General features: G+C 37.2%; 1 protein-coding gene across 8 annotated transcripts in view; it reads right to left on the bottom strand.

Moving 5' to 3' along the window:
- Nucleotides 1-16,318: 16,318 nt before the first annotated feature.
- Nucleotides 16,319-22,888, bottom strand: part of LOC126175541 (D-aspartate oxidase) — a 257,569-nt gene continuing 250,999 nt past the window's right edge. For all 8 annotated transcript variants that reach the window (XM_049922376.1, XM_049922383.1, XM_049922379.1 and 5 more), the window contains one exon: nt 16,319-18,802. In XM_049922376.1, coding sequence (XP_049778333.1) covers nt 18,692-18,802 — 111 coding nt within the window. In that variant the 3' untranslated portion in view covers nt 16,319-18,691. The remainder of the gene's footprint in view (nt 18,803-22,888) is intronic.

Here is a 22,888-nt window from a genome sequence, read left to right as displayed (position 1 = left end):
GGCACAATGAGCCATGGTTCGTTGTGCCCCAGGGTGGTCCATTGTGCCCCAGGAATATTTTAATTGTCCAATACAAGCACTCTGTACTTTGTTTCCTTAGCACAGTAAATACATATGTGTAGGTATTTAAGGCTTTGAAATTACAGACATTCAGCAGTCCTGTTTTATATTATCATGTTTGAAGATGGTTCATTTGTACCGCAGGAAGATGGGCAGAGGTAAAACTGACCATGATGTTATGCAAGACGCTGTACAAGATGTTCTTAATAAGGGTATGTCAGTTCGCCAAGCAGCTAAATTTCATTCAATACCTTACCCTACTCTTCAACAATATGTTCAAAACATTAAATGTGGTTGCAGTGAAAGATTGACACCAAACTATGAAAATCGGAAGGTATTTTCTGTGGAGCAGGAGAAAGAATTAGTGGAGTATTTGTTGCATTCTTCTAAGATATGCTTTGGTGTTGACACTAAAACATGCAGGCGCTTAGCAAGTGAGCTGGCTGTGAAAAATGGTCTGAAATATCCTGAGAACTGGACGGAGGGAATGGCTGGTGTAGACTGGTTCTATGGGTTCATGAAATGAAATCCCAGTTTAAGTATCTGAACCCCAGAGGGCTGCAGCTTATCCAGAGCAACATCCTTTAATCGGTATACTGCTTTGAATTTCTTCAAAAACACGAAAAACCTTTACCCGAGATATCCTACTTTCGCTGGAGGGTACAAGGGTTTTCAATCTGGATGAAGCAAGTACCTCAACTGTACCAGATAGGCTTCCAAAGGTAGTGGCACAAAAGGGAAGTAACAAACTTTTCTCAAGCTACTAGTGGAGAACGTGGTGTCTTAGTGACCACCTGTTGCATAATCGGTGCAGGTGGTACTTTCCCCTGCCCCCAGCAATGATATTTCCTCGAGTACATTTTAAACAACTTATGATAAGTAATGCAGCAACAGGCACCCTGGGGTTAGCAATAAAGAGTGGCTGGCTGAATAGCGAACTTTTTGTGGATGTCGTGAAACATTTCATCCACAAATTTGGTAGTAGCAAAGACAATCCTGCGCTTCTAATTTTAGACATTCATGAACCCATCTGTCAATTGAGGTAATAGATGCAGCAAAAGCCAATGGGGTGGTAATGATAACTGCACCCCCACATACCTCAAACAAACTGCAGCCTCTAGATGTAGGAGTGTTCTCTTCATTCAAGGGAACTTATTACTCAGCATTAAATTAAAACTCCTACACAAAAAAGGCACTCCTCTCGCTACTTATGATGTAGCTGTATGTGTCAAAATTGCTCATGACAGATCAATGACACCCACTAACATATGTTTGGCTTTCAAGAAATGTGGAATATTTCTATTTGATGAAGATATCTTCACTGACAAAGACTTTATGGTCAGTGAAGTAACAGACAGGGTCGTAGAGGCAAACAGATCAACTTCAGATGTTAATTCTCTCCATCATATCAAGAATGCACGATCTGCAGGACAAGCCTCAGTCATTGTCAGCCAGCCACAAGATGTGCAGCAAGCAGGACCATCTGCAGTACTTAACAGACAAACAGCTTTTCCTAATGGAGTTTCTCCTGAAATAATTCGAGGATATCCAAAAACAGAGAACAGAAAGAAGACCAGTAAACATAAGAGGACAAAGTTTAATTGCAACTGATACACCAGAGAAAGATTTGTTGCAAGCCACAAAACATCCCAATAAAAAGTTCAACCAGAAGCTTTATGAGCAGGAATCAGATGGCGACATTAGTGAAGCGCATTATGAAGAGAGCTATGCCAATGTGGATGTGTCTGGTGAATCTGAGTACAACTTTGAAGACTTGGACAAATTACCAGAAACAGATGATTTCGTTTTGACCAATTTTGAACTGAAAAACAAAACACCAGTTTACTATGTGGGAAGATTTTGAAACCGAAGGATGACGCTGGAGACTATCAGGTATCATTTCCTCAGGTAAAGGATGAAGCTTTTGTTCCAGCTAGCAACATACTTTACATGCTCCCATGACCTGCTACTGATGGTGTGACAAAGAGACAAAAATCATATTTCAAATTTGGAATCTGGTTCGAGTCCATGGATGTTTGGTAATTCCAAAACAAGTTATATGACTGTGTACCTACAGATTTAATTATATGTGATTCACACATGGAATATATGTAAACATTATGTTTAAAGTACATTTACACTTACTTTGTATGCTAAATAGGTTCTTTCAATGAACATGTTTAAAGTGGTTCATTATACACTACATGTGGGGCACAATGAACCATTTACCCAATTTTCTTCAAAGGTGTGCAGCTAAAAAACAATTAATGACAATGCAGTCATGTAAGGCCATTTGATACTTGAATGATTAAACTGTAACATCTGTAAATCACAACTCTGTAATAAAATTATTGCATGAGTAACACGAAGAAATATTTTTTATGGTTCAATGTGCCCCACTCTCCCCTACTGCTCAGTTGCCAGTTTTTGTAAGAATGGTTTTTATTAACTTTACTGTCAAGGAAGAACTTTGAAAGTAATTTCTTTGAAAGGCCATACAAGAGGAGAAGATATATTTTTTGCCATGAAGCAACTCATTCTATAGGAGAAAATAACTAGCCACATGCTTGTAAGCATTACCACAGATGGAGCCCCAGCCTTGAGAGGTTCTGAAAGTGTTTTTATTGCTCTGTGCCAAAGACATGAAAGTTTTCCACTGTTTTTAACATATCACTGTATTTTACACCAGAAGTCTCTGTGTGGAAAGTTTTTAAATTTGAATGAAACTATTGTAATGAATGAAACTGTTGTAAAATAGTCAACAAAATTAGGTCACACTCTCTTCAAAGAAGACTTTTCAAAGATTTGCCAAATGAACTAGAACTACAGTACGGAGATTTACTGCTCTGCTCCACATTGAAGTGCATTGGCTCAGCAAGGGGAAAAGTGCTGCAATTTTTCCACAAGTTTTTACCAGCTGTCAAACCGTTTTTGCAAAAACAAGATGAGAATAGCTGGTCAGTATTGAAGATCCTCTCTGGCTTTCTTAATTGACCTAACAGAAAAGCTTAATGAGCTGAATTTGAAATTTCAAAGATATTGCTGATATGATATCTGCAGTAAATTCTTTTGGAGTGCTGCCTTAAGAGGTGTGAATTAAGACATTTCCAATTCTGAAGACACAAATAGAAGAAAGTAAGATATCTTAATAATAGTGAATGTCATGCAATAATGATCTCCAATTTGAGGGATGATTTCAGTGATTAGTTTTCAGACTTCTAAAAGATTTCAGTGGTAACCCAGTTTGTATTTTTCCCTTGGGCTAACATTGAACTATTGAATATATCTTCTTCCATTGGAAAAGTTTTGACAAAGATAGGGCAGCTCTTCAACTCGAAATAATATAATTAAAAAATGATTTGCTTCTCAAAAGTGTTGTAGAACCCAAAACCTGTTGGCTTCTAATTCCTCAGGAGAAATACCTTATCTTAATTAATGTTGCTCTTAGAATAAAGGCCTGTGTAAATCACTGTTTTCAAATATGAACTTTATTAAAAATAAACACAGAACAAGGTTGACTGACGAACATCTAGACTCATGTATTCAACTAAGTGTAACAAGTTATACACCAAATATGAAGGACATTGTGGACAAAACAGCTACTCAGATTTCACATTAAATGTAAAATAATTCTTGTGTTATTAATAGAAGAATATACTTGAGAATATTATGAAATAAAATTGTTATGTTTCAAATATATAGTGAAGATTTAAAACTTTTATTTTAAATAGTTTTTTTACAGTACCAGTCGCAGGTTCGAATCCTGCCTCGGGCACGGATGTGTGTGATGTCCTTAGGTTAGTTACATTTAAGTGGTTCTAGGTTCTCGGGGACTGATGACCTCTGATGTTAAGTCCCATAGTGCTCAGAGCCATTTACAGTACCAGTATCCAAAAATTAAAAATTTAGCAATTGAATTTTTTAAAATAGATCACTTTGATATGTTGGTACGGAATAGTAGATTGTGAAGGCTTTGTGGTTGCCAACCCCTGTCCTAGGCAATGTTGTGCAGAAATGTTGCCATGTAACTACATCCAAGGTAGATACCAATAGTGTTGCCACATACTCATAAAACAAGGAATGACATCAGCATACATGTGTTTTTTCCAGTATAACAATAACTGAAGAAATTTCATCACACATTGTGACTCTGTTGCAAGTAATACCTTGTGTCATGACAGACTTGAAACAACTGCATTATTTAATGTTTTATAAAATAAAAATTTCAAATATCTTTAATTTGTACAAAAAATCATGGCAGATACGGTTTGGGACAAAATAAGTGAGTTGTTTTGAATGTTTTGGTGCCAAGAATGTGAATAATATGTAATGTGCACTAAAGACAATTAAAAACTGAGGCCTGATACTGACAACTGAAGACTTGTACACAAGACAACATGCCCACACGTTACTGTGTACATTCTCTAAACAATTTGGAACTGCTGGTCTGAAAATTTTTTAACACTACCTTCACATCATTGGTCTTTCTCTCAATGAATTTTTAAATGTTCATCATCATCATCATCTAACAGCTCAATTTTCTCAGGTGTTGCACACAAATCTCCTCCATACTTCCCTATCAAGAAACATCTTATTATTCTTGCCATCATCCAGTGTTTCTCCTCTCACTGCAATGTTCACATTTATAATTACCATCCAGCATTGTCTTGGTCTGACTCCCTTCAGTTTATCTCCAGATTAACTGAAGCTGCCCACATTGGTTCCATCCTTACTGTGTGCCCAAACCACTTGAGTCCAGATATTCCAACTTGCTCTAGTAATGCTGTTTAGTTCCCAGCCATGTCCTTACCTTTTCATTTCATTTTTTGTCCCCTTTCATTTTCTGTATTTCAACCTCAAGAACTACGAGATGACATCTTTAGTCAAGATGCGTCACTCTTTATGAGAATGCATGTTTCTGTAGCATATTTTAGGACTATCCAGAAGTAGCTGTTGTATATTAGAGATTTTGCTTTTCTTGGTCCCCCAAATAAGTTGTTTAACATGTTAGATAAAAGCATGAGCTCTTCTGAACCCATGTGTAGCCTCTTTCATGATTAAATTGTCTGAAGAATTTATACGTTCAAGATAGGAACAGCTTTTTGGTTTACACTTTCCAGGGGATAATTATCTAGCTTCATGTTTGAAGATCAGCTTTCCCTATTCACTTTCATTACGACTATTTTGGCTTCACTTGTTTTATGACAGCATTTTTGGACTTCATCCATCCATTTGTCCAGTCTCAACTGGGTGGTTTTTGCATAAAAGGCATCAAGCTCCAGTTTTTCAAATTGAGAAGAAGCTCTTTAAAGTTATCTGGAGTTTAAAAATTTAAAAACTTGTTTTTGGCAAAGGGCATTAAGATAACTGAGATGCACATTAGACTGTTTTACTAGTACGTATTCCATTGAATTGAAATATTAACCTCTCTTCATACACTCATCATTCAAACTGGCTGTTGGTTCTCTTTAAATGAATTCAAATTGATTCTATTTATAAGGATCCAGGGATGGTTTGACAATAGATCACTGGGTATTAACGTATGATACACATTAGCATTCCACTCATTCATCATCTTCCATTGTGAAATCTGCAACTGTTCCATTCTCATCTTCCAAGTCAATACTGGACTTTAGTTTCTTATAGAAAGGCCAGACATCTTTTTGTATGAGGTGACAGATTCAAGATTCTTAAGTTTCTCTTTGCTTATTAACTTTTGTTCTGGCCATGGGGAAATCAACTCAGCTATACAAAATCTGTCTGAATTTCTCCCTCACTCTTTGCTATTAATATCTACTCGAATGAAATTTTCTTGCAAATTACTAGTTTTCATTTGTAGAACAACTTGTTTGGTCTTCTAAAATTTAACTAAAGTTTATGGCATGAAATGTGAACCGGCTGATTTTGTTTCCCTTTGAAGTCATCCTTCTGCATTCATGTCACAACAAATTACCTCCTTTTTCAACTTCCTTGCATCATGTTACTGTAGTCCTCCAAAGCGTATAGTCATTGTGGGTCTTTGAGGGCAGAATCTACATCTCTAATCATTTAGAAGATAAATGTGTCTTGAAATAAGGTACTTTAATATCAGAGAATTCAGCATATGTAGATCATCAAACAGTGTATTCATCATAAGTACATTTTTTGTGTTTCAGTTCTGCCATCCACAAGTGAGAGCATACACTTAGATCTGTCACAATCCTTCCAACGCAAGAAAGAATGTGTTCTCACAAGCAGCAACCCATTTCCTGTGCACCTCACCCTGCAGTATCTTCCATCCAAACATAAACCTTTGTTTTCTTTTCAAGTGTGGATTACTGTATTGTATATCCATATTTGCCTTTTGTAAAAAATAAAATTTGTTGGGATTCTTGGTAGGGGCAATGTTTTCTGTATGTCATAACATAAAGTTTCCATGTGTTCACTTTCTTTTGCAGTTTGAAGGTCATTATTCATTGCTTCTCTTGTATCTTTAGCTTATAAGAAGTGCGAATTGAAATCAATCTCAATTTCTTTCCCATCAGTAATATTATTTTAGATCTGCATCTTTGCATGGAAACTGTCACATTCATTGCAGCTATCTTTCTTCAGCTTCTTTCTTTTTACATTAAAATTTGTGAGAAGTATCTTCCTACAGCAATTGCAACTTCCTGTGTCATTCTGTGCATTCTCTTCCTTGTATAAGTCATGTTCTGTGGACATATATTCTGTATTGACACTCTCCCTGCGACAGTAGTGGGATTTAAATCATGAAGACTTATTAAGCTGATTCTTCACACTCTGAATTTCTTCTGGGGAAACATGATGTACACATTTCCTGTGAGTTCCCCTCTTGTCAATTACACAGTCAGATCACATTTTACTGAGAGCTGTGTGTACTCATTTTGTTGATATTTCCAAAGTTTCTAAAAACAATTGCCTACAAATATGCACTCCAGAGTGTATGTAATACTGTAATTTATGTACTGCCCTTTGTTAGAAGATAATTTCTTCCTTCTAGTGTTCACCTCTTTAATAAGTGCAGCAGTGAAAACAGTCTGGCAATCATAAGATCCTAAGTCCCAAAAGTTTTTAAATATTTGCTTTGTGGATTCACTAGGAACATTATCTTTGCATCTTTTTGGAACAGTTGCAGGTATATTCATTGTAGATATTTGGAATACAGTACACATCTGTCACTGAAAAATGCTGTTTGTTGCTGTTCTTGAGTTTCTTCCTAGACTCAAATGTTTGACCTACATGTTTCCATTTTATTCCATTGTTATGTCTACCTGCTCCTTTATTTGGAGTTATTTCTTCACTATTAATAAAGATATCCCTTTGCATATTGGCTTTGTCCTCTTCTACATTTTCCTTCCCATTCCATTCCTCACTCAAACCTGAGTGATCTAGAGTGTAATCTGGATCTTGTACATCATCAGATTGTTCAAAATTGTATCCACGTTCATTTCAGTAATATGTGGCCACATCAGTAGGCACTTTATTCTAAGAATAAAGCAAGTAGGAGTTATTACATCATGTGATACATTTGTCTTTGCCACCTTTTGTGTTGAGTAATCTGTTCACTTTACATTGCAAACCTGAACAATGTCTAATTATGAGGACTGTGATTTTTTATTATTAATAATATGGACAAAATGTGCTAAAAACTTTATTTCAAGTATGGAAAACACAAGCCACAGATGAAATATTGGAAAATTGTATCTGTTTGTGGAACTGTTGTGTAGCCACAAAATCAAATATTCATGCAATTACCTCAGAACAGTGAAACATATTGATGTTGTTCATATAACATATGAAAACTGGAACATGATAAAAAGTCCAATGATCTTTCATTGAACATCATAAAATCACAGCCCTGCTACTCATAGTGAGTAAAATACTTTAACACACTTGCTTTAGGCTCATGAGTAACAAATGAGAACTGATTATATTGTGGCCTACTCATACTTGTACTGCCATTAATTCTGCTGTTGGTGGTAGTGGAATTTGTGTAATCTGTACAAAAACAATAATTATTGCTTTTAATTATTATTAAATGCAATGCATTAATGAAAGGTAATTATTGCAGTAGCCTAAATAAATAAAATTGTACAATACAGTATGCCAGACTAACCTCTAAATCATATCTCTTCCTTTTCTCTAATATACTTCTCCCTCTCCGAGGACTATTTTCTTCTTCATTTCCTTCTTGATCAGTCCACATGGCAATTTTACCACGTATCTAGTGCTGTGTGTGTGTGTGTTATTTGGTAGTTAGTTCAAGTGTTCACACATGCCAGCATGGCCTAGACATCACTTGGTTCTATTTAAATAAAATATTGGGTGTGTTAAAAGAGTTCACATGTTCATGTATGAGTATAGCTATGAAATGTTAAACTGGGGCTTCGTTCCTTTTATGTCAAAGCCATCCAATTGTACTTCCAGCCCTGTTTCTCACCAGAGTGCATTAGTAACAGCAAACACCAAGGCATTAAGATGACTGACCAACTGAATGAATGAATGACTAAAATGTTAAAGATGTAGGAAAAAATAGACTGCTACTTACTATAAAGATGACACAGTAAGTTGCAAGTAGGCACAATTAAAGTACACTTACACATAAGCTTTCACAGCCTTAATCAGAACAAGAAAGAGAGAGAAAAAGACATACCAGATTAAAACTGCATGCCAGACTGAGACTCAAACTTGAGACTTTTCCCTTTTGTGGGCAGATTCTCTATCAACTGAGCTACCGAAGAAAGACTCACGAACCGTCCTCACAGCTTTACTTCCACCAATACCTCATCTCCTACCTTCCAAACCTCACAGAAGTTCTCCTGAGAACCTTGCAAGACTAGCACTCCTAGAGGAAAGGATACTGCAGAAAAAATGGCTTAGCCACAGCCTGGCCGATTATTTCCACAATTAATTTTCCCTCTGCAGCCGAGTGTGCATTGATACGAAACTTTACGGGCAGATTAAAACTGTATGCTGGACTGAGATCAAACTCGGGACCTTTCGCTGGCAGCTACCCAACCACAACCCATGACCCATCCTCACAACTTTACATCCACCAGTACCTCACCTCCTACCTTCCAAGTTTCACACAAGTTCTCCTGTGGACCTTGCATGACTTCTACCTTTCAAGCTTCACAGAAGCTCTCCTGCAAACCTTGTAATACTTCTGTGAAGTTTGGAGGGTAGGAGACAAGGTACTGGTGGAAGCAAAACTGTGAGGATGGGTCGATAGTCATGTTTGGGTAGCTCAGTCAGTAGAGCACCTGCCTGTGAAAGGCAAATGTCCCGAGTTCGAGTCTCGGTCTGCCACATAATTTTAATCCACCAGGATAGTTTCATATCAGCGCACACTCCGCTACAGAGTGAAAATTCATTCTATTATAAGTAGCAATCTACCTTTTCCTACATTGTTGAATCCCAACCTGGTGTGCCCATTGTTTGAAGTGTTAAAAATTTTATTTTTGTGATGGTCCAGTTGCTTATTACTTCTTGAGTCATGGATCTCGGATTATATTTCCATTATTTCCATATTATCTCTATCCTGGAACCTTGTTCATATCCCTTGTACACAGATGAAATCAAATTATATATTTTGTTAAAATACCAATTATTACCAGAATGTACTTTGTAATAGGTATTAACTTTTATTAATAATATTCAGGTAGCTTACACGAGCTCTTTTCATTAAAAATGTTGCACATCAGTACATTCCAGTTCGAATCCATCATATATGTATTATACTCCATTATCAAAAAATGGAAAATCCAGGATGGATGTGTTATTGTTGACAAAGGCCATTGGCCAAAAGCTTTAAGCGTGAAAATCTTTTTGCTGTGCCTATCTGCGACTTAGCATCTCTGCTATATGGTGAGTAGCAACTTTCCTTCTCATAATATTGTTATACTCCATCATTATTTTTATTATTAGGTCACAGTTCTTTTTGGTCTTCGCCAGCAACCGTCTGGCATTTGGCAGCAGCTTGCACCCAATATTTAAACTCAGTAGGTGAGCAAGACAGGAGCCATGCCACCACCTAATAACTCAGTGGAATATCTGAAACTCACAGTGCTTTGGAATTAATAATAAAATACCGTGGTTCTGGAGATGAAAGTGTTTCATCTTGCTTTTCATATCTATGAAACAGGAAGGATGCCAAATTTTTGCACCCTTAGAACATGAATTGACATCCCCTAATGTCCACCCATGGTTTTAAATAGTAAAGTTAGTCAACTTATAAAATCGTTTACTTTGTACATTGTTCAGAAAATCAGATTAATAGACATTTTGTACAGGACTACATTCCATGAGCAGTCAAATATTCAATCTAGATAAATACATGCTTCCAATTCCACCACCTCTTACTGCCTACTAGGACCAAATACATACAATTTCAGAATTAATTGTTATTAACCTAAGAATACATTTACAGATCTCTCTGGCATCTAAATTGTGATTTGCTTATTCTAAGACTCACTTCTCCACTTTTTGGCCAATGAAACAGTCTCTCCATAGTTTCACAGTGATGCTCCCATGTAGAGTTAAGAATGACAATATCTTCAACCTACGTCAACATCATATCACATACTTCATTACCAATTATTTGGTTTAAAGCTGTAATAAAAACTGAAACTGAGACATTAAGGCCAAAATGTAGCATCTTAAATTGATAAGCCATTCCTACAAAAAGTAAAATTGCAAAACTTACAATTTCTCTGCTAAAATCAGTGACATGAGGAGTAATCATCCAATCAATACACAAAATTATGTTCAGTACAAGCCTAGGCTGCTCATATTCTAATCCTTCTATTTTAAAACTAACTCACTCTTTCTCTGTCATTACATTCCTAGTAATTCCTGTAACTCCAAATATTTTGACCTCAGGTGCTGGTAAAGCAGGGAAACTACTGCCACACAGTTAATCTTCAAAATACGTCTTATTTTTAATAATTATATCACTGCTTGAGTCAAGAAGCACATTAATACTATCCTGTCATATTTTTCCAGTAAAAAGTGGTTTAAACAGTTATATGTTTTCCCTCACTTGTTCTTCCAACAGCTCATCTCACAATTTTCACCCAGCTTGGAACCTCACTAAGTGTACCTCTCATTGTTCATTATGTTTAGTTTGATCGTTGCTACATTCTGTTGTTTAATAATTAATTTTATGATTATTCTTATGATAACCCTGTGAATCCTGAATATGTTTCTTGTTAGTTGAATTTGTATTTGCCATGCATGGGAACATTCTCCCAGATTTCCTTTCTCTATTACCCATGTTTCATTTCCATTTGGTAACTCTCTATTGGTTAGTTTTCCACCATTTTCCTTCTCCCTATAATAATCTTTGGGATAACTGAAGTGTTTTTTATTCTCATTTTCCAGTGTTTCTAGCACATCCAACTGTCCTAAGTGGTGTGGACAAAGCAGCTGTAACCGTAGCTTACACCAAGCTCCTTCTGACCAGTACTTATCTTAAAATTGTCTCTCAAATTTGCTATACATGCAAAATTCATCTTGGTGCAACATCCTCCACCGGAATGCTTCCCCCTCTAAATGATTAATTAGAAAACGAATCCTCTGTGAATCACTTCATGTTTCAGGAATGACTCCCTTAAAGGATTTAAGAGAAACTATTGGATGTTCCCCTCCATTTAGCTTAAATGTATGGAACCTGTATGTTACAGATCTGCCTGCCTCAAACTTTAATGCCTCCCACATACTCTCTTTGTGTTTGGGAATATATTCGTCACCACACTCCTTCCTAAATTTTCCAACTCTGTAAAAGTTCTGTAAGACTCTTTTTCAATTTTGTCAGCTTCACAATACATTACTGATTGACCTAAATGTCCCACTCTCAGCTATCACATAACCCACATTGGATTATGGGATTATGTTTTCTCAAAATCTTCAATTTTTAGTCAACTTTGAGTTGTCATTGAATTACTTGCATAATTTGGTCCTTAATGTCAGTCTTGCTATTATGCACATTTAAATCTAATTCTAGTTCCTCATGATGAATTTCTTCTTTTGAATTAATAGTCTTGGGTTGTAAATCTTGCATTTGCTCCACTCTGTTAGAAGTTATATCTTCAGCAGTTTCAAATCATTCATCAAAGCCATTGTCCTTTTTAAATAATCATCTACTTTTGTCTCTCACTCGTCCATTCAACCTTCCTTCTGAGCAATAGTGTCATCTAGACATTGCTTGAGACAGCCAAACATAGTGTTTACTTGAATCTGAATACTTTCCAATGTATTAAATTGATTCTGATTTTGTCTTTGGTGGTGATCATTCACATCCAATATTAGCATCCATGCATCATCTTCATTACCAACTAAAAAGGTAGAAGATAAAAGATAGTCTATGGTTGGCCATGACACGAGGAGGGGGAGAGTGATGAGCTCATAGCCCCTATTAGAAAGGTCCCCATTATTCAATTTGATATCAGACTGAGGGGACCTGGGAGTGTCCTGGAGGGATTGGAATGAGGAAAAATCCCCACTCTGACCTGGGATTGAACCCAGAACCTTCAGAACTGGAGTCTAGCGCTCTTCCTGCTATACCACAACAGACACTTCATCAATAACTTCTGTTACTAGAATTTGATAGCTTTACATTCTCAAAAAATTAATCAATCTTACAGAAAACTGAATTTTTTGAACTATACTTGGAGTCACACAGAGCCTGGCGTTTTGGAGAGGACAGATTAGGGCCATGTTGTAGGTACCTGAGGAAGGGTTGTGAAGCAATACTGGATGTGTGGAATTCTTGGAAGGCTTGAAAGGGATGATTTTCAGGCAATGGTGACGGATCAAGTGGGGATCATGGTCGGAACTCTTCAAAGCAGGGTTCAATGTCAGGTTTGCTGCTAGAAAGGTTTTGAGATTGGGTTGCAAAGTAATATTATCAGTTGTCATTATGTGTGAAGGAAAGTAGGTCCTTCAGGAATACAGCATAATTAAATGCACATTTAGGGCTGAAAGTGAGACTCTTGGATAATATAGATAATTCAGGAGGGGAGAATGCTTTAGACGAGAGGTTGAGAACACTGTACTGTTGTGACTTGCTCTTGCAATTGCTTGGCCAATAAAATATTGCAGCCAAAGGCAGAAGGGTTGAGGGGGAAGGAAGAGGGGTGAAGGAAAAGCATTGGAGAGATTTAGGAAAAGGGTTGGAGTTTGGAAAAGGCACTCAGAACCCCACGTCAGGGGAGACTTACCGGACGGGATTTTATTTATTTAGTGTATGATACATAACAATCACAATAACACATAAAATACAGAACCACAGACACATTAAAATACAGTTTAGATCTTTATATCTAAGCCATTGATCCAATCCACCACTTCGGAAGTAACCAGGTTCAAATCCACCACATTTCCAGCGAGGGCATGGAGGGGCAATCCACTGCTATATGCTTCATTGTTTGTGGAACATCAGCACAGTCACCAGATGGGATGAGAAGGAAAGACTGATTGTTGGAGACTGCACAATATGAGATTTGAAAACTGAGAGTTTAAAGGTGGAAGACAGGGTAATATGCAAGACAGAGATTACTACTATCACATTGTGCATAGGAGTGAAAAGCTAGTTGCATTGTATGTAACAGAGATGGGAGGGAGATGTTGGAAAATAGACTGATCATAAAATGAAAAATTTAGAAAACTAAAATGGAATGAATAAGGGAGTAGTTACTGTGAAGAAATGCTGAGACAGAAGAAATTAATGTAAATTAAGTCCAGGTGGGTGACAAGAACCAAGGACATGTAGAACTAGTTCCTACCTCAAAATTCTCACCTCAGCCTTCATTGGATGTGATTACCCCAACAGTTTGGTTCAAAAGCAGATTTCCCAGACCTTCACATTCAATCCTAGTACTGCTGATCCCTCAAAAAAACAATTTCAGAGCACACATTTACCACTCAGTATTATCTTAGTCTTGAATGTATTTATTAACCAGCTCTACAAGGCCATGACTTCCTAAAACCTTGCCCTGAATTGAGATCCATTCTGTCTGAGGTTTTGCCCAGCACATCTAGAATAGTTTTTCATCACCCTCCTAATATCCGCAATATCCTTGTCAGATTCTATGCTCTCTCTGTATCTATCTTCCTACACTATGGATCCTACCCCTTTGAACGTACCCCTGGAAGACCTGCCCTGTGCATCCTCCTACCACCACCTAAACCAGCTCTGTGACTGGCAAAACATATACTATCAACGGAGAGTCACCTGTGAAATGACACATGTCATATCATATAACAGCTGTTATGTAAGCATTGTTCGGCCTTTTAAATCGGCTTGACTACCACCAAGTTATCAGTTAGGATGAATGGATGTAGACAGAGGGTGTATACCAGGAACACACAGTATCCTGTTGCAGACCATGCTCTACAACATGACAGTCGTGACCTCGGTGCCTGTTTCACCAAATGTGCCATCTAGTTTCTTCCCCAGACACCAGTTTCTCAGAACTCCGCAGGTGGGAACTAGTACTACGTCATGTCCTTGGTTCTCACCACCCACCTGGCCTTAATTTGTGTTAATTCCTTCCATCTCAGCATTTCTTCATAGTATCTACTCCTTTCTTCATTCCATTTTAGTTTTTTACATCTTTCATTCCTGTCTATATTCCTCCGTACCCCTCCCAACTCTGTTACATACACTGCACTTAGCATTTCACTCTTATTGACTCGTACATGATGTTTTATCAGTACTCTCTGTCTTGCACATTACCCTGTCTTCCACCTTTAATCTCTCAGGTTTTCAAATCTCGTCTGGTGCAGTCTCCAACAATCAAGTCTTCCCTTCTCATCCTGTCCTGTAAGTCCCCACTGACCCGGGGTTCTGAATGACTTTTCTGAATTATAACCCATTTTGTACACCTCTCCAGTCATTTTCCTTCACTCCTCTTCCTTCCCATTCAACCCTTCTGTCAGAAAAAGGAGCCACTGGCTCCAAAAGATCACATAAGTAATTTTTTTATGTATGTGTTCTCCTGCCGCCACTTTGTGAGTAGATTTTTCTTTTTTTACTTATCCAATTACATTGCGTACTTTGTTTTGTGTAATGAAACAAGCAACTCTTGTACACTGTCAATCTTACAAATGAAATAGCAGCAGATGGATGGTAATTCTAGATCAGGTACTCACAGCTGTCATTGTAGCAACTGCACCAATCTCTGTTGGTGCTCCTGATGACAGTTCATGGCAGCAGGTTCCCCGTTGGAGGTAAAGTTGTACTACCAGCACAACCAAGCATCAATATCAAATAGGAGAAGGTTGGCTCTTCTCAGTTTTTGTTCTTTGAATATAAGTACTTGCTCAGAAGTACCACAATTTTTCTCTCTTCTTTTTTCTGTCTTCCATTTTATTTCTTCTTTTGGAGCACTGCATACATTTCAAGTCATATGTTGCACCCCAAATAATAATATTATCTTTTTTGTATTCTCTGTTTCATTCAGTACTTTGTTAAAATTAGCTTATTAAAGCTTTCTCCTCACTTTCTTTTTCAAAAGATTAAGCATGAACTGGCAACAGCAGTGTGCTGATGCAACAAACAAGAGTTTCGGGGATTCACAAGCTTGCTAACAGTGCCTCCCTCCTGCCTCTCTGTCACAAACCTTCACTGTCAAGCATATGATGCATCATTGCAATCTACATTGCCAGTGAACTTGAACTGAAAGTGATGTGTGTTATCGGTAACAGTACAATTTTTTTGTTAGTAGTTAGTTTTGAAGAGGAAAAAAATAAAAGGTATTCTTATGATGCGGGCTATAAATTGAAAGTAATAGAATAGTGAACAATGATGACAATGAAGAGGAAGAAGAAGAAAGTTCATATGGAAACTGTCAGGGATTTTAAAGGTCGGTTCGGTTTTATAAACTGAGATTTTTTAAAGTCTGTCTTCGCAATCTAATAACAAAAATTATAAAAATGTTATTTTAAAAAAACTGCTTGAAAATTAAGGTGCATCTTATAGTCCATAGTGTCTTATAACCAGTAAAATATGGTACAAATTTGGTGTGAAAATAATTATGACGACATAACTTGCTTCAGTTTATGTGTCTTTTGTTTTGAATCTCCTCATATACTAATGAGCTACTTTTGTGTGGAAATAATAATTAAGATTACATGACTTGCTTCAGTTTATTTGTTGCTATAAAATCACAGTTCTCATTTCCACTGTCAGTTTTGAAAAGATATTGAGTCACTTTTCTCAAGGGAGAGGAAATCAGGAACAATAAAAATCAAGATAGAGTACACTATATGATGAGACAAATTTTATTTGCACCTCTAAATGCTGAGCTGTGTCAAATACTCATTTCGTACCACCGTTTGAGATGTTATTCATTAACAATTGGACATAACTTCAGTTACAGAATTAACATTGTAATTACAATAGTCTGTAAAATGTGCTGGCTGTGTTTTTCCTAAAATCATCACTGATCTCAATAAAATCTTTCATGAAGATCCACAAAGTCTTCCATAATGCATTTTCTGATGCCCACTACTAATATACAACTGCGCACAGCTTTTAAAAGCTATATATAATCAGATTGTCAGCATAGTTTATTAAAGTTTTTTTTTCAATTAAAAAGAAACAAGTATCTTCGTTACTTATAACAACCTACATAAGTATAATAGACATGAATCCTAAATGTTTAACCTTCACTAAAGTCATGGGAGACGAGCAATAGCACAACATAAGACCTTAACTGACGAAGTTGGGATTTTATGTGCTTCAGTAAAATAATAGGATCCCTGAAAAGTAGTGCTAAGGTGGATTCAATGAGCTTTTCAGTGGCAGCAGAGAAAATGCTCTTCAACGTGACAGGGCTGATGAATGAAAGGTCTCCACACTGACCTATGGAGAAGCAGCTTCAAAGGTTGAAGACGACAACTTCAAAACAAAATCAGGCAGGCTGGGATGCATTGTAACGTAGCAGCTGTACCATGTAGCTACTCTATCAAGGTATTAGAGCTCATTGTAGGATACCAAATGAATGTTTTACTAAGCTCTCCCATTTTCTGTGGGACAAACACAATTGACTAATGGTCATAATGAATTTTGAATTTCTGTACTAGCTTGGAATGTTGTTAGTGTAATTAGAATGCCAATTATAAGCTACAAAAATATAATTTTAATGAATTTAAAAATGATATTAAAGAATGAAGAGAGAAACAAAACATAAAAAACAAACAATACATTTGGTGTGGGCAAACAGTAGTTGTCACAAGCAAGAGTAGCAAGTATAATGGATTTTGTTCTATCATATGTCAGCGAAAGATTGTTAACTGTAATATTCCGGGCTGAGTCTAATAGATTGAGTGACACACATACTTCCATTCATGGAAAATGTTACAATTGTCGTTTTAATTAGTTAGGCTGCTGCTTCAATTACTAAAAAATAAACAAGTTTGTAGAAAGGAACAAAATAAATAAAAATTACTATTATGTTGATAGGAAATACAAATCAAGAGAAGAAATTAGTAAAATCACTAATTAAACAGGATTCTTCACTTCACATGAATTAAATTGGGTATGAACTAAGGCAATTATGCATTTTAACAAACTGGTAGTAATTCATTCATTTTTCAAAGGGAATTTAGTGAAAATGATATTTAATTTGTTAATGAAATACACCCGCAGTTCAGGAAGCAATGTATTGCCATGACCTGGTGAAATGTATACTGGATTGAATAGGTCAATTAGAAGGATGAAGTCAACATGATGTAATTAGTAACTGTTACACCAGAATTGGCTAGCAAACTATTTAAATGAAAAGCAAAAGGTGACCAAACTCGAAAATGAGTGGAATAATGCCCTTGAAGAAAACTATGGACAAGATAAATTATGTTAACAATTACACATCATAAACAAAAGTTTTCAAAAAATTTAAAATGATTTATTTTTCCATAATTTTCAGAATGTGTGCTTTCCAAGCAACTGACTTTTGTATAACACCTCCATGTAAGTGTGTGATTCAGAAGTCTAATACCTCCCCAAAATTTTTGTTTTAAAAAAAGGACAAAATTACGCACTAATGAGGAACACAAAATTATATTACTATGGAATGTGACATAAAAGAAAAAACGGTGAAACCAATCTTTTTAGATTAAAATAGTATCATACGTGCATTAAAATGTGCTACAAAAACATAGGTGCAATTAAACACTTAAGCACTGTCACAAAATTACACTTATAGCAGAAAATTAGACATGAATTGCTTTACATTCAAACATTTACTCAAGTTCTCAATCAAATATGTAACTTAATGGACTACAACTGAAAGCATACATGCCCTTGATTTTTAATTTAATGAAGTAGCAGCTTTCAAATTTAATGACAACAGTTTCCTAAAACTATACTGCTTTTGCATCTGTTAACTTTCAATTCCATGAGTACAAGCCAGGCTATTTATTTGTATGTAACAGGTGGTCAAAAATTCAAAGCAACATAAAGACAGCACATCATAAGAACTTTTTTATTTCTGTACATTGTAAACTTGGAGTTTTTCTTAAGCTAAACAGTATTAAGATGTTATGTGTTACAGTCAATGTCTTGTGGAGTGGCAAGTATGTGTAAATGTGATCAGGAACAACATCTCCTCCTCTTAATAACAAGCCCTCATAATTTGCTGCGTGCAGAATGCATTTCTTTCACAAGCTGAACTGCATGCTTTGCTGTTCCAGGTGCTGATGTAACTCCATAACCACCATGACCGTAGTTATGAACAACCTAGAACACAAAAATTACTTATTTTAATTCTATACTATTTCTGTGATACTTTCGTGAATTACAAACAAATCTGTTGCCAGTAATTGATCTTACATCTGTTCTGAATGTATGTGGGTTCATTTCCCACTCTCTCTATGTAAAATTACAGAAAATGCTGTTACTCGTATATATGATGTGATATTCACAGAAAGTTGTATTTTACAACCCCAATTATGCTCAACATCATCTTTCTTCAATCATATCAACTCCACAGCTTACATGTACTAAAAATACATGAATACTGAAGGAGAAAATAAAGGACACAATTTAAATATTTTTTTCCACTAAACGCCCTAGTCTAACAGTGTCAACAATTCCGAAACAGTAACTCTGCCCCCCTCCCCCTCCAACTCTCTCAATCTGTGAATCTGTGTGAGAGAGGGAAGGGAGGCAGCAGGAGAGACTGTTGTTTGTAACAAAGCTGGAAGAGGAAAGAAAGACAGTGCAACAGCCAATGCCATATTCTGATCTTGTAAGAGGACATAAGCACTTGAGAGAGTGGCTGAAGGAAATGGATAGTGTCTTGATAAGAGATTATAAGATTAACATCAACAAAAGTAAAGGATGGCTAGTGGAATGTATTAAAATGAAATCAGGTGATGTCGGGGGAATTAGATTATGAAAGGAAACAGTAACAGTAGATGAATTTTGCTATTTGGGCAATAACATAACCTGATGATGGCTGAAGTAGAGAGGATATAATATGCAGACTGTCTATAGCAGAAAAGTATTTCTGTAAAACAGGTATTTGGTAATATCTAATATAAAGTTAAGTGTTGAGAAGTTTTTTCTGAAGGTATTTGTCTCGAGTGTAGCCTTATTTGAAAGTGAAATGTGGATGATAAATAGTTCAGATAAGAGTAGAACAAAAGCTTTTGAGTTGTGGCACTACACAAGACAGCTGAAGATTATATGGGTAGATGAAATAACTAATGGGGATGTACTGATTCGAACTGGGGAAAAACAAAATTTATGGCACAAGTTAAGCAAAGGAGGTATCGGTTGACAGTCTCATCCTGAGGCATCAAGGTATTGTCAATGTGGAAATGGAAAGAAGTGCAACGGATTTTGGTATTGCGATCTCTCTGTTGTCATGTCACATCCCATAAACTTTTGAGGTACATTTAACTGGGTGAGGATCTCATGACTATAAATCTAAAATGAGTTACATTAAGGATTCAATGGCAACATGAGATACAGTACGGATTCAAGGACAGCAGATGCAGGCAAGCATCCACAGCAATGCCCAAATCTTTGAACATGATAGTGAGCATAAAGACACCTGTGCCTGGTGCAGTAACATTTGACACAAGATGCTCAATTACTGAAACAAGTGGCAGCACCATAAACACAGACTGCACAGAATATATGCCCATTAACAGCCACTGCTTTAGGTAAATAGCAGCACATCATATCAGCTCAAAGTAAATCTACAGGTCAATGAATATAGAGTAATGTGGAAAATGTAAAATATATGGTTTTGTATGAATTAATTGTTTTAGATTATTTTAAACTCTGCAAATGAACTACAAGGCAGCAATGAAATGCAATTACCAGATAGAAACTGAATGTTACATATTATTACAAGAGTTAAACAATTTTTCAGTGGTAAATGAACGAATTTTTGAAAGTGGTGTACGATTCTCTTTTGGATTTATATATTTTAAGGGTAATTGGAAACAGCAGATTTTGATACCACTGAAGTGATTCATTCAGAGCGATTCCATGTATTTAGTTTACATTAATGTTGTTGTTGTGGTCTTCAGTCCTGAGACTGGTTTGATGCAGCTCTCCATGCTACTCTATCCTGTGCAAGCTTCTTCATCTCTCAGTACCTACTGCAACCTACATCCTTCTGAATCTGCTTAGTGTATTCATCTCTTGGTCTCCCTCTACGATTTTTACCCTCCACGCAGCCCTCCAATACTAAATTGGTGATCCCTTGATGCCTCAGAACATGTCCTACCAACCGATCCCTTCTTCTGGTCAAGTTGTGCCACAAACTTCTCCCCAATCCTATTCAATACCTCCTCATTAGTTATGTGATCTACCCATCTAATCTTCAGCATTCTTCTGTAGCACCACATTTTGAAAGCTTCTATTCTCTTCCTGTCCAAACTATTTATCGTCCATGTTTCACTTCCATACAAGGCCACACTCCATACAAATACTTTCAGAAACAACTTCCCGACACTTAAATCTATACTCGATGTTAACAAATTTCTCTTCTTCAGAAATACTTTCGTTGCCATTGCCAGTCTACATTTTATATCCTCTCTACTTCAACCATCATCAGTTATTTTGCTCCCCAAATAGCAAAACTCCTTTACTACTTTAAGTGTCTCATTTCCTAATCTAATTCCCTCAGCATCACCCGACTTAATTCGACTACATTCCATTATCCTTGTTTTGCTGTTGTTACATTAATGTATATTTGGCAATAATGCCATTATTACTGACAAATTTGCATGTTTCAGGTCAGTTTTTGTACTCTTCATTTTAATTAACTAATTGAATTGAAGTAAAGGGTACAAATCACATAACAAAGTGAACTTGCAGTATTGATAAAGCAACTGAAAAAATGAGAGAAGGTTTTGAACTGAGCAAGATATTATTTGGCAGGTATGTGTGATGCAACAAAAATGAGTGCAGCAAAATGAATCACAAAACTGATGAACAATTGGCACAGAACAGGATAAAGCTGGTGAAGCTGCCTACTGAAACAATTACCCAATGCCAATCAATCAATCAATTGACAAACTGCCTATTGGCTTCTGTCTCGGGTTCTTCGGCTGACGTTCATCTAATGATTTTTCTGACGTTTCGCCAGCACAAGTGGCTGGCATTGTCAAAGCTTCACCCTCCATTGCCGGTGGTGAACTGGAGGCGAGCTCGCGGCCGCAGGCTATATGTACCTGGCGCGCCAACATCCGAGGGCTTCTCCGCGGTCATTTCCGGTGCGGTTCTCCTCTTGCTACCTGCGACGGTCGTTCGCTGCAGTACGGGAAGCCAGGATCTGTTTACCTTAAGGCTTTCCTCTTTCTTGTTGAAACTGTTCGCGTGTTTTTGGATTTCTACAGCTTCTCTGAACAAGCGCGTGTGATAGTGCTTCTCTACAGACAGAACTTCCGTGTCGGCGAATTTTATTACGTGGTCGGTCTCATTCAGTGTGTGCTCTGCCACGGCCGATTTCTCCACCTGCCCCAACCTGCAATGTCGCTTATGCTCTTTGATCCTGGTGTTAATGGATCGTCCAGTCATTACGACATAAAGTTTTCCGCATGTGCAAGGTATACGGTATATTCCCGACATTGCAAGTGGGTCTCTTTACTCCTTCGCCGATCTAAGACACTATTTGATCTTCCTTGTCGGTTTGAAAATCGTCTTTACACCGTGTTTGCGCAATATACGGCCAAGTCTGTCCGTCACTCTGGGAATGTATGGCAGAAAGGCCGTACCCGACATTTCTTTTTCTGGTTCCTTACTTCGCCGAGTGTTTGGCTCTGTTACACTTCTAATGTAATTTGTGGAGTACCCATTGCTCCTCAGAACAGTTTCCAGGTGTTGCATTTCTCGTTTTAGGTGTTGCGGCTCACATATTCGTCCTGCTCTCGTTATGAGAGTACTAATCATGCCTCTTTTCTGGCTCGGGTGGTGGTTTGACAGTTTGTGCAGGTATCGGTCCGTGTGTGTCGGTTTTCGATACACGCTGTGTCCCAGGTTTTCGCCGTCCCTTGTGACCAGCACATCTAGAAATGGCAGTTTCTTGTCCTTTTCTACTTCCATGGTAAATGTTATGTTGGCATGGAGGCTGTTCAAGTGTCTCAGGAATTCACCGAGCTGTTCTTCACCATGGCTCCACACCACGAAAGTATCATCGACGTACCTGTACCACACCTTAGGTTGGCAAGTCGCCGAGTCCAGTGCCTGTGCTTCGAATTGTTCCATGAAGAAGTTGGCCACCACTGGACTGAGAGGACTACCCGTGGCGACGCCTTCCAGCTGTCTCACCACGAGCTATTTCACGTGGAATGGCGATTTCTACGA

This window comes from Schistocerca cancellata, chromosome 3 (assembly GCF_023864275.1).
Source record: "Schistocerca cancellata isolate TAMUIC-IGC-003103 chromosome 3, iqSchCanc2.1, whole genome shotgun sequence".
Classification (NCBI taxonomy): Eukaryota; Metazoa; Arthropoda; class Insecta; order Orthoptera; family Acrididae; genus Schistocerca; species Schistocerca cancellata.
Note: the sequence above shows the minus strand (reverse complement) of the source record. Positions and strands in the feature narration are given on the sequence as shown.